Source organism: Lycorma delicatula, chromosome 6, assembly GCF_047948215.1.
Source record: "Lycorma delicatula isolate Av1 chromosome 6, ASM4794821v1, whole genome shotgun sequence".
In the NCBI taxonomy this organism is placed as follows: domain Eukaryota; kingdom Metazoa; phylum Arthropoda; class Insecta; order Hemiptera; family Fulgoridae; genus Lycorma; species Lycorma delicatula.
In genome coordinates this window covers 20,544,373-20,557,110 of record NC_134460.1, presented here as the reverse complement: position 1 = coordinate 20,557,110, position 12,738 = coordinate 20,544,373, and the positions used below count along the sequence as shown (strand labels likewise).

The window sequence follows — 12,738 nt, the reverse complement described above, 5'->3', positions numbered from 1 at the left end:
TGTCAGAAGCCTGTTAATTATTCCAGCATCGGTTAGTCTTTTTAAATCCATTCCAAATAATATTTTATAGTTGTTTCTATATGTAGGAACATTAGCTGTAACTACTTTTTGTTTCTTTATTATAATAAAACATTTTTTTAACAACCCTCTAAATTTTTCAACTATCTTTTTATTTTCCAACTACTTTCTCTTCTTTTCTCTTTATTTTCTAATTACTTCTTCTTTACTCTTCATTTTATTATGTTTTTGTTGCTTGTATTAGATTTTTGTGGGGGTACTCTGTAAATATTTAAATACTTGAAAAAGGAAGTTCATTTCAAAATTAAGATTAATTTTTTGCTTATCTGATGCAGATTCAGTTTATATATATATATATATATATATATATATATATTATAGCTTATATTATATATATCCTTTGGACAAATACAACAACAAAATAATTGTTTTTGCTAAGTTATTTTATATATATATTTACTTTATTATTTATTGATGATGAAACTTACTCACTTACTTCATTAAGTTGGTTATGTAATACTTGGTGTCCTGAGAATGAATATGCAAATTTCAAAAATTGACTTACATCTTACATCAACTACAACCAGTTTGGTTATGACACCTAACAAGTAACAAAAAACATTGTAATAGTAGAGCATAATTGTTAAATATTTTTTATTATTAGGTATGTTTTTAAAATCCTTTACTTTGTATATAATGTAACATGTCTGTAAATCACCTATTATGTAAAGACCCATTTATGTTATACAATGTTGGTAAATGGAGTGATGAACTTGCAAAGGATGATTATGTAACTATGTTTACTTCTACCAGATTGAAGAATTATGCACATGAGACACTGAAAGTTAAAGGTAATTGTAAGATTAAAGGATTTACATTGAACCATTTTGAGAAGATGAATATAGTACAAACAATGAAATAAGTTTTGGAAGGTTCTGTTAAGGGATAAGTACAAACTGTGATCATGTTGTTAAAAATATTAAGACTAAGAATTTAAATTGTTATTAAATCTGCAGTTAAGAAATTTCAATTTGAATTAGATAAGTGAATGATACTGGAGGAGAAAGGTAGAATTACAGATACCTTACCTTGGGGATACTAAAATTGAATATGCATGTTATGGTGAAATGATTTTAATGGGCTATGGTCCCTTGAAATTGAAAATAAGGTGGTTGTTCCGTGTAGAGAAAGTTAAGATAATCTATTTAACAAAATTCAAAAACAAAATTATTGTAAGAGAAAATCCAGTGACAATAATTTGAAGAAAAAGTTAACTGGAAGTTACTTTGACTTGGTTTTCACTTGTTGCTCCCAATTTAACCACATACTATACTTGTATGTGCATACATTCTCATATTACATTATATAATTATGATCTTTTTATATGTGTTGTTTGCAGTATACTGTTAGTCCAATACAATATTTAATTCATATACTCCTTGGTTAAGAGTATATCAGGGTGAGTTACTTTGTTAATTTCTTTTTAGAAAATGTTGACATTAGTATTTGAAGAATATTTTTTTATTACTAGGTATGCTTTTAGAATTTTTTACTCTGTGTATAATGTAACATGTTGTCTGTAAATCACCTACTGTGTAAAGACCCATCTATGTTATACAATGTTTCTTGAAAGAAGGTGTACATTAATTTTTAACTCTATACAATCTGTCTTGTTTTTTCTTATATTTGTGTTGGAAGTAAAGCACTTATGGTAAAAAAGACACTAGTCATAGTTGTTTTCTCCAAGAGTAATAATAATACAGTCATTCTCTGTGTAGAATTCAGAGTGAAGGTTGCACTTAAAGATCTGAACAACTGCATTTTAATGAGCACGACATGTTGATGTTCAATGTTATGTTTGGCTCAGTAAGAAAGCAACAGGAAACCACTTCATTACTCAGTTACTTCAGTTAGCTGGTTATGGAATACTTAGTGCCCTGAGAATGAATATGCAAATTTCAAACGTGACTTACATCTTACAGCCGTTGGCTACAACCATTTTGGTTATGACACCTAACAAATAACAAAAAAAACATTGTCTGTAATAGGAGGATCATAATTCTAAATGGATATACAGTATTTTATTACTGTTGTATAGTTCTGGTATATAGTTAATTGACAACTATACATGAGTATGTATAATAAACAACATTATATAAGTGAAGAAGCTGGATGTTACATAGGATGTTTAGATCTTTTGTGAATGAATATATTAGTTGTGTGATAGTTTTATTTTGAATGTCCATTAATTTTAATTTTTATATGGTGATGTTTAGAAGATTGAGTGATTTTATGTGTTTATGAGATCCCTTAGAATCATATTCCCAGGTGTCTAAAAATTGATTCATGAATAACATTTTTCTTTATAAACATTAAATACCTATTTGCTATAAAACCATACATGCTCTTAAAAGATAAACAAAATTTAAAAGAGATATGGAAAGAAGAATAATAAGAAAGATGAAAAACTAAAATAAAATATTTAGAACAAGTGAGACATCCAGAATTAAAAGTTATTTTAAAAAAGGATAATAAAATAAAAATAGTTTATTAATAAACAGAAGTGTAAAAGAAAGAAAAAAAGAGAGAATAAAATAGAAAAAATAATCAGAATTTGATAGAGGATATTAATTGAGAGTAATATTTTATTAACTTTTTATAATAAAATAAAATTACCATATTTAGTCGTGTAACAAATATATATTCATAAAACTTTACATAATATTGTTTTTTAATCATTTCTAACATCTGAATGTATTACATTTAACACATACATTTTAATTAATTAAAACAGATTTCTATGTCATAATACTATTAAGTAAAACTAATAACTTACATAAAATACAGAATTTTTAAAAACATTTAATTAATACCACAGCCATAATGAGCAACAGTACATTTGTGTGCTTTAACTCTTTAGTAAAATTTTGTCAACAAAACAGGTGTTCATTCACAATAATTTAACTATGATTAAATTGATTTATATTGTATTAAAGCTATAATCCTGTCAATTAAAAACAAAATGTTACTTTCATAATTTTATGAAATGTCAGTTGTAGGAAATCAAACATCTTTTTTTTTTGCAAAGTATAGTAATTTTTTTAACTCGCGCTATTAATAAATTCAATTAGGATTTAAATAAGCTCTATCTGTAGTTTCAGCTTTTTCATTTTATATAATAAGGCAATATAAAATTGTATTGTATCCAGAAATAATTATAATTTTTTTTTAATCACCATTACTCATGTTATTTATTTGTCATTTTCGTAATTTTCATAACCTGTAGTGCACCTAAGTTCATTTATTAATATTAATGATTTATGTTAACATAATTCATTGCACGAATAGATTCAATTAAAATTGTTATATCACTTTGTATTAGTATTATCACATAGTCATTATTTAATTTAAAATCTAATGGCATGGAAGATGTTTTATGAGCAAAAAATTAAGCATAGCCAATATTCATGCAAAAAATATTTATGAAAAATGCAATGAGTCAGAAAAAAGAAATAGCTGAAAACAATGAAAAAAGTACTGGAAATTTAGCGATTGATATAAAAACTCATGAAAACTCTCTAGCACCATACTATCATTTGATACTGATGATAAGTTGATGTAAAAATTTATGATGATTGATAAGGCATGATTTTAAAGTAATTTTGTGTAAGAAATTACAAGACAAAAAAAAGAAAATTATAAAAAAATATAAATGATCTACTGGAATAAAATCCTATTTACACTTTAGTGGCTTTTTCATTTTATATTTAAAACACATTCTGATATTCCTCAATCCTTAATCAGCTGCTTCCTTCTGCTGAAAAACTGCTGCTTGAAATTGCTGAAAAATCTCATTGATAGTATTTCAAATTGACATTTATCAACTCATGATTTTACCAACGGTGCCATGTTTACATAATTCAGTTTATTAACTCATCATAACTGGCTTTTTTCAACTCATCATAATTTTTAAACATTGCAATGCTAATCATTACTTTATATACATTAGCAAATGCTAATTATTTAGTACAAGACTGTTTGTATGGCACAATAAAAGATTTCCCAGCAACCATACTGGATGTAAAAAAATTTCCCACCATTTATAGTTGAATTGTATAAACTGTTACAGAAAGTTATGTGATGCAAAGTGGATGATTATCTAGCACCTAATTACCTTATGTTATCTTACTTTTTCTGTTTAGCCTCCAGAACCACCATAAGGTATTACTTCAGAGGATGAATGAGGATGATATGTATGAATGTAAATGAAGTGTAGTCTTGTACAGTTTCAGGTCAACCATTCCTGAGATGTGTGGTTAATTGTAACTCAAGCACCAAAGAACACCTAAATACATGAGCTAGTATTCAGATCCATATAAAAGTAACTTCCTTTACTAGGATTTGACAGTTAGAACTCTCAACTTCGAACTCAGCTGATTTGCGACAACGTCTTTGCCCCTAGACCAACCCGGTAGTTTCTTTATGTTATCTTATACAAAACAAGAGTTCTAGTTGATTGTAATTTATATCCAATATGGTATATGTTTTAAATAAGATATCTAAGATTCTTAAATTTCACAATACATCATGACAAAAAACAAGTAACAAAAAATAATATTTCTTTGTCGAAAAAAGAGTGTCATGATTCATAGAGGACAAGTGCTGTAATTCCACTATCTGTTGATTTAATTAAATGAACTTATCTTTTATGTTAACATAATAAAAGAATTAGTAAATTTGAAAGACAGCTCAGAGATTGTATAACACAAGTTTTGATATGTTTTTGCATTCTACTTTCCCACTAGACTGGCTATCATACTGGCCAGTCATTATGACCTTCATTAAGAATAAATGTTTATTAACTTTTTAAAATAAATATCAATGCTGCTAAACATAACTTTATAAGTCCTGTATCATTCTCACACAACAATTTTTTTATATTATTTCACTATCTGATTGTTCTTCTTTAAATGAACAAATCTTTATCTAACTTTACTATCAGTAAACACACAGACCTCATTTGACTGACTGATTAGGAACAAGATTAGGAATTTAGAACATCAATACGAATTAATGCAATTAATTACTCTTTTTTGCAATTACTGGATATGAGATGTAGTCCTTAGAAGACATAGGTATGAAGGACGTCACCCTACCAAGCTGAAATAAAGAAACAACTGCTCTGTTAACTACCATAAGGTGTCAGCATGATTTACTGAATACAGAATGGATTTAAGGTGGCTGACAATCCTGCTATCAAGATATTTGTTCAAAGAAGGAATAAAAGATACAGAAAGAAAGGAGCCAATAAACCCACAAAGGGAAAGCCTGTGGTTAGGGCTATAAAGATAGTTTACTATCTTGTCTGGGACCATAAAAATCTCAAGGCTGATTATGCACGTCAGAAATTGTTCTGACGTGCAGAAATTTTCTGCACATTTTAATTTTTATTTTTTCCAAGAAAAATTAAAAATAAATTATAGAAAAAAATTGCAGGGTATTTATATATTGCTGTACTCAGTGTAAAACACTAACATACAATATTAAACAATTATCTAAATGAATAAAAATGATTGGCAGTTGACTAATTGCGTACAAAAAATAAAATATTGACTAATTTATGGAATCTATCCTAGCAATAGAATAATATTAAAATTTATTATGAAATTTATATGTATATATATATATATATTTTTTTTTTTTTTTAATGTTTTAAAATATGTATAAAACTCATCTGATGAAATAGTAATCACTAAGCAAGGACTGTGAGTATATGTAAAACTTAATGAAGCATTAAAATGAGTTATTAGAAATTATTTTTATATGTATTTTTACCATATAAACAATGCATATGATCTACTGTCATGCTAGAGTAAAACGTATCTTGAATACACATTATAGGATAATATGATATTAGTACATAATACAAAAGAACAATCCATCTACTAAAACTAAAGCGGAACACCAAAACTAAAGCATATAGACAAACATTTACAGGAAACAAATTATTGGTTATATGTAAACCAAGAGAATTAGTTCTAATGTAGGTTTATCATTTTATACATGTAGGAAAGTATGAATATTTATGTGGCTGTGATCTCTGAATTTTGCAGTAAATTTTAATATGTTTTTAAAGCATTAAGGATAATGATAAATTGTTATTAATAGAATTTAATTCATAAGCAGATTAAATATAGAAAAACATTTCAAAAGCCAGTTAATATTCTAATAATACCTTCTTTTTAAACAAAGACTAAATCTGCCCCAAACACGTAGTTAAGGTGATTTGCCAAAATGCCAGCATTATACAATTTTTTTTCTTTTTTAAAGAAATTATTTAACTTTATTTTTCATACTTTTTTTTATATTTTAAACCATTGAATTTCTTTTAAATAGATTACTACGTTACATTTTTGACAGCATAAATTGTTAATTTAATTCATAATTGTTAATTTAATTTAATACAGAGTGTCTTAGCACTGTGTAGGAACTGCCTGCTTACTGGAATTTAGCACATATTGAATAATAATATCATGTATAACATCACATAAAACAAACATATATAACATCATATTAAAAAAGTTAAACATCTAAATACTTGTGGCATTGAAGTTAAATATGCGAACAATAATAAGTTACGTCACCAGAGCAACATGTCTACACGGTTCAAATACATATTCATGGTTGTGAATATTGTCATATTCAGTAGTATTTTTTTTAAATAGCTTGTTTTTATGTACACAAGTTACAGTATTCAGTCAATCAGATATGCAAATGGCCCATATTCTTCAAATAATTTTTCTTTCTTCGATCATAATGCTGTAACATCACTTTTATACTCTCTTGCAAATAATTATATTTGGCGATTAAAATTCCAAGAATGTTGGATACAAACTAAAGAGTTAAGTTTGACTACGTGCATAAATTATAATTGATTATGTTAGAAACATTCAGAGATTAGTTAATTATTAAAACGTCCAATGTTCTAGTAAAAATAAAACCATATTCAAAATACTGTATAAAATTCAATAATTTAGAAATATACACAAATAAATACCCTAGGTGTTTGAATTTATTTCAAACACCCCAGAATATAATTTAGCACAGGAGTAATGGCATTGAAGTTAAGTATGCGAACAATAATAAGTTACGTCACCGGAGCAACATGTCTTTAATATTGTCATATTCAGTAGTATTTTTAAATAGCTTTGTTTTTATGTACACAAGTTACAGTATTCAGTCAATCAGATTCGAGTTTCCATTTCAATACAAACACTTCCTCCAGAACTACTGTTATCACAACATAATTTAGCTTCAACATCAATCTCTGTCTGTGGATCTGCTTCAGTACTATCAGTATGTTCATCTGGAGGACTCATTGTAACTCTAAGTAATGTTTTCGGCCAATTTTTAGAAGCAGCACGAACTGTCGTTAAACATTTCCCACGCCCTGAATTACTCGGTGTAATTCTTACTACAAGATCAGTTGTAGGTGATTTTGTACTATTTTTCCACGTCATAGTTCGACTCCACTTAGGCGAGTCATTAGTTACTGTATCTCTAAAACTTGAATTTAGATCCATATGTGACATTTTAACACCACAAAGTGTCTGACGGAATGCTTTACGATATTTTATTGACATTACGTTATAAAGTATAGGATTTGCGGTCGAGCTAAAAAAATAGAGAACACCTGCAATGTAATATAGCCATTCATTTATAACTGGATATTTATACAGATAATCATCATGTGATAGTATTCTATCTGCATAGATATAAAGAAGTCTTTGACAGTGAAATGGCGCCCAGCATATGAAGAATGTCATTACAACTGCCACTGTAACAAAAGGTACAAATTATTGTTAAAATAAAGTTAGAAAATTATTTGTCAATTAATTAGTAGAATATTAATATCATTTTAAACATATTAAAAGTATTGAAAAAAGTCCTAAAATTTTCACAGAAAGAAGCAAAAAATAATGTATATCAATATGTATATATTAAGCAATGATTATTTCAACAGCAAGTGGATCTATTTTTAAATAATTGACAGTAAATTTTTTCAACTGATTTATTTTAAGTAATAACATCACATTTTACATTTTAAGTAATCAACATGAAGTGATTTCCTATAAGTGTATAAAAAATATTTCTGTTATTCAAAATCAATCTATTTTAGTTAAATAATTTGACATTTATCAGTCTTTTTAAAAAACATCATCGGCAATCTCATTTAAAAACGTGTTTAACAAATATGAGGCAACAACTATCTAAGGTACTAACATTACAGTTTGGTTATACATCCTATAACAAATATTGTCCTTGAACATTAATAACTTTATTCACAAAGGATAAAACTCTATCAAAAAATAAATCTATTAAAGATATAATTAACAAATAAAATTAATCTAATTTCATTTTTGGGTAAATAAATGGGTTGTTATCAATAATAAATAATATACATAAATAATAATTAACAGTACAGGTTGTATAAAATCTTTATTTCATTATCATCTTAATCATAAATAATTCTAAAAATTCACTGTGCTTAAAATTAATACTAACACACTCACATCCCAACCCCATAGGGGAAGACACCCTAGTGATGTTCCGGTCGCCACATCACCCCACCCTCTGGGTTTTAACAGGAGTTGTCTATCGCCCTCTGACTTTTTACATCTCATAGTAATAAGCCTGGCCTCGTTGGGATGTCACCGATGTAAATGCCTCAGTAGACATTTACATCAGTGATTTTTAACTCAGCTTTTGCCTTCGCTGTAGGTCTCGTCCAAAAACTAACTTATATATTAATAAATAGTTTTCATAATCTGATGTAAAAGAATAAATGTGTGTTTTACAGATATGGAAAAGCCATTTGATGTCATATGATCAGCGTAATTTAAGCTAATGGAGGAATTGAAAAGTCAGAAGTGAAAACTGAAAAGACTAATTAAAAAATTGTAACTGGATAAAACAAAAACAACTATGAAAGGAATACATAAATTGAGTGGTTTGATGTAGGAAGATTAATAAGACAAATGTGTTTATCTTCAAACTTGTCTTAAAATTTAGAAGGCACAAACAAGTTTCTGCCTTCAAATTTTATATATGCTGAAGATCTAATAAAAAATGCCTAGAAAAGGATGAAGGGTTCAGCATAAGAGGTAGGAAAATAAAAATTTTTAAAGTTTGTAGGCAGTGATTTTTTGGTGGTGAAGCACAGGATTTCAATAAATGATTGAAAAATTATAAAATGTTATGACAGACTATGGTATCAAATGAATTTTAAGAAAGAAAAGCCAGGAAACAAAGAGAAAATTAATGTTTATACTTAGAAGAGGGAACAATTGAAAAAGTAAGACAGAAAGATACTTACGAAACATTTAATAGAATATAGCAAATCTGAAAGGGAAGTAGAAGCCAGAAGAACAATGGGTAATGAGGCTTTCAATAGAAAGAAAATCAGTTATTGAATAGTAAGATAGACTTAAGGAGAGGTGTCTTGTGACAAGTTATGTTTGGAACATACATCTGTATATCTCTTGAATGAAATAAATGGTCACTAAGCAAGACAGAAAAAATGGTAGAATCATTTAAATTGTGGATGGGGAGGAAACTGCAAAATATAAAATAATCTGACCATTACTGAAAAGGAGATTTTGATACTTACTCCAAGTATTTTATTTTTTTTTTAATTTTAATTCTGCTAATTAAAATGTACTATTAATATACTTTTTTTTTATTAGAAATATAATTTTACTATTATATGTTAGTTTTTTAATTTTATGTATGTAAATTATCTCTGATTATGTTATAATCTAAATATGTATTTAGAAATTTTATTGTTTTATTTTTATTATTGACAAGGATGTTAATTAGTAACATTGTTTGAAAAAAATGATTATTCGTTTAGATATATATTAATATTCAGATAGTATGGCAATAAGAATGTTCAATAGGCCACCATATAAAATTCCTTTATGATGACAAATTTTTCATTGAATCATTTCATTTGATTTTTTTTCAATACTGATTGTTATCACAAAGAATAAAATTCTATTGAAAAAGAGATTTATTAAAGATATAATAAAGACATAAAATTAATATAATTTCATTTTTGTGTGTAAATAATGAGTTATCAATAATAAATAAAATAAAAAAATCACTTATCACTTTTTCTTCTATTAAAAAATATTCACATTAGTGCTTTTGTGGTGTGCACTACTTCATGAGATGTATACACTTGATTATTTAAAAAAGAAGGGTGTTATTTCTTCTTAGTCAGATTGTATGAAAATACATTTTGCTAATTTGTGCAGTCTTTTTTTAAAATAATACTCATGTGCCAGCATGATTATTACAAATAATACACACGTTTACAATACGTACATTCACATGCTAGCATGCACATAAAGTACACTTTCAAGAGAACTGGATGATTATATTCCTTGAGGCTGATTCTAAGCAACATCTTAGATAGGTGATAACCATTCTGCATGAGATGTGAATATTCTTTAAAAGAAAAATAAGCAGTAAGGAAAATTTTATTTTATTTATTATTGGTATAAAATATACTGTTAGGATGGTAAATTACAAATTTATAAATATAAATCAGTTGATAGTATATTAAAATTTATGCTCAAAAAATTAGATTCTGTAATCAAATTCAACCACTTTTATTTTGATTCCATACCATACAATAGTATTTATCTATTGTATTATAATACTAATATAAATAATCCTGAATCTATATAATAGCCATAATTAAAAAAAGACATCTAAACCTATTAAGGCAGTGTGTTTGAAATGTTAAGAAATCTTATTTACAATTATTTATTAATAACTATTTATGTACAATTACAGTAGTTGTGTTTTTATTATTTATTGATTATTATTATTATTATTATAGCTGACTCAACCTTATAAGGTATCAACTTTAATATATGGAAGTAAAGGCTGGGAAAACTGGAAGAAAGATGACACCATCATTCAGGCAATTGAAATGAAATTTCTCTGTCAATGAAAGGTTATACAAGATAGGAGAGGTTGCGAAATGAAGATATTCAAATGGAGTTAAAGATATTTTCCTTCAATGAACAAATAAGGTTATACAAAGTAAACTGGAATGAACATCTTCAAAGATTCCCTGAAAATTGATTACCACATTTGGTAAGAAAATATAAGCCTTGAGGAGAGATGTGGAGTGAAAAAAAAACATGGAAGCCAGAACAGACAGAGATGCCTATTCTATGAGGTAAAGAAGAAGAAGATTATCTGTTGTTCTATTTGTTTTTCATGAATTATTTATTTCATTTCAAGCAAAATTTTTGTTTGTTTTATAATAAAAGTTTTACATTACTAACTCTAAAATCATGCTAGATCTAAAGTCACGCTATATCATACATAATTCACTCCGAAACCCAGCTCTAAATTTCAGTTCACTGAAAGCAAAAACTTACAACAGAAATGATTGTTTATTAAAAAACTATATTTTGAACTACATTATGTAACATAATAAAACACAAAAACCAATAATGATGTCATATATATAATTTTTTTAATTTAATCCTGCCAACCTATCGTCTTGAATTAAACCTGATTAAAATTATCAGATAATTATAATAAATTTTCTAAATTATCTGAGGAAAACATAATACTGCCAAACGCATACAGAAAATATTTTAGGTGGAGTAAAAGTTAGGAGAAAAGTTATTTTCCTTCTGCAAAAGTTGTTTGACGGCTTAACTTCTTCATATTGGAAACAAATAAGTGAACATATAAGAAAAAAAAGTAGAAAAATATTTATTATAACAATAATGTGTAACAGAAGTGTAACTTTGTTATAAATGCTTATGAAAATGAATAAAATCCAAAGAGTCTATGATAGTAAGCAAAGATTATTAAAAATTATTCTCTTACATAAGAACCTGGAATAATAATTATCAAACAAGATCACAAATGTAATTGTGAATGTAATGATAAATTGAAAAAGTGTAGTTTTAATAATAATGTAAGTGTATTTAATTACTGTATTTATTGTAAAATAATGCTGATTAATCTAATTAATTTTAATAGGAGTTATATTTACGATTCAGTGGATAGTAGAATGTATCTACTCTCCACTATATCTAACAGTAACGTGTGTCTAACAGTATCCAATACTGAGTCAGTGCTGAATAAATTCACTGTGCTAGCAACCCTGGTGTTTCTGCTCTGTTGTTAACTACTACCATGCTAAATGAACTGTACTGTAAAAATGAAAAAAAAAACATCAGACATGAATAAATGAGAATTAAATGTTAAACTTACAGAGCATTCGTATAATTGATCTTCTAGAATTAGAATGATGCACTGTACCAGTTACTCTTTTACCTAAGGAATGCTTACTTCTTTCTCTAATACGAAGTCCAATTCTTGTGTACAATATAATAATTATAAGCATCGGAAGGAGGAAAAATAATAAGCAACTTATTTCATATATTGGTAGGTTTGATGGTATATTTGTTGTAAACATAGCACAAAATGCTGATTCTGGCATCTGGAAATAAAAATAAAGAGAGTTAATCCAAATTAAAGAAAATAAAAAAAAATAAAAATAATAAAAATAAAATAAAAATAATACAGTTAAGTAAAAAAATCACATAAATATTACATACATAAGTTAATTATACACTAAAATATAAAACATACTTATACATTAAAAATTAGAGTAACATTCTA

General features: G+C 26.7%; 1 protein-coding gene across 1 annotated transcript in view; it reads right to left on the bottom strand.

Moving 5' to 3' along the window:
• Positions 1-501: 501 nt before the first annotated feature.
• Positions 502-12,738, bottom strand: part of LOC142326711 (neuropeptides capa receptor-like) — a 429,926-nt gene continuing 417,689 nt past the window's right edge. The window contains exons 4-6 of the mRNA XM_075369354.1: positions 12,328-12,556; positions 6,254-7,855; positions 502-619 (exon numbers count right to left, since the gene is read on the bottom strand). Coding sequence (XP_075225469.1) covers positions 7,263-7,855; positions 12,328-12,556 — 822 coding nt within the window. The 3' untranslated portion in view covers positions 502-619; positions 6,254-7,262. The remainder of the gene's footprint in view (positions 620-6,253; positions 7,856-12,327; positions 12,557-12,738) is intronic.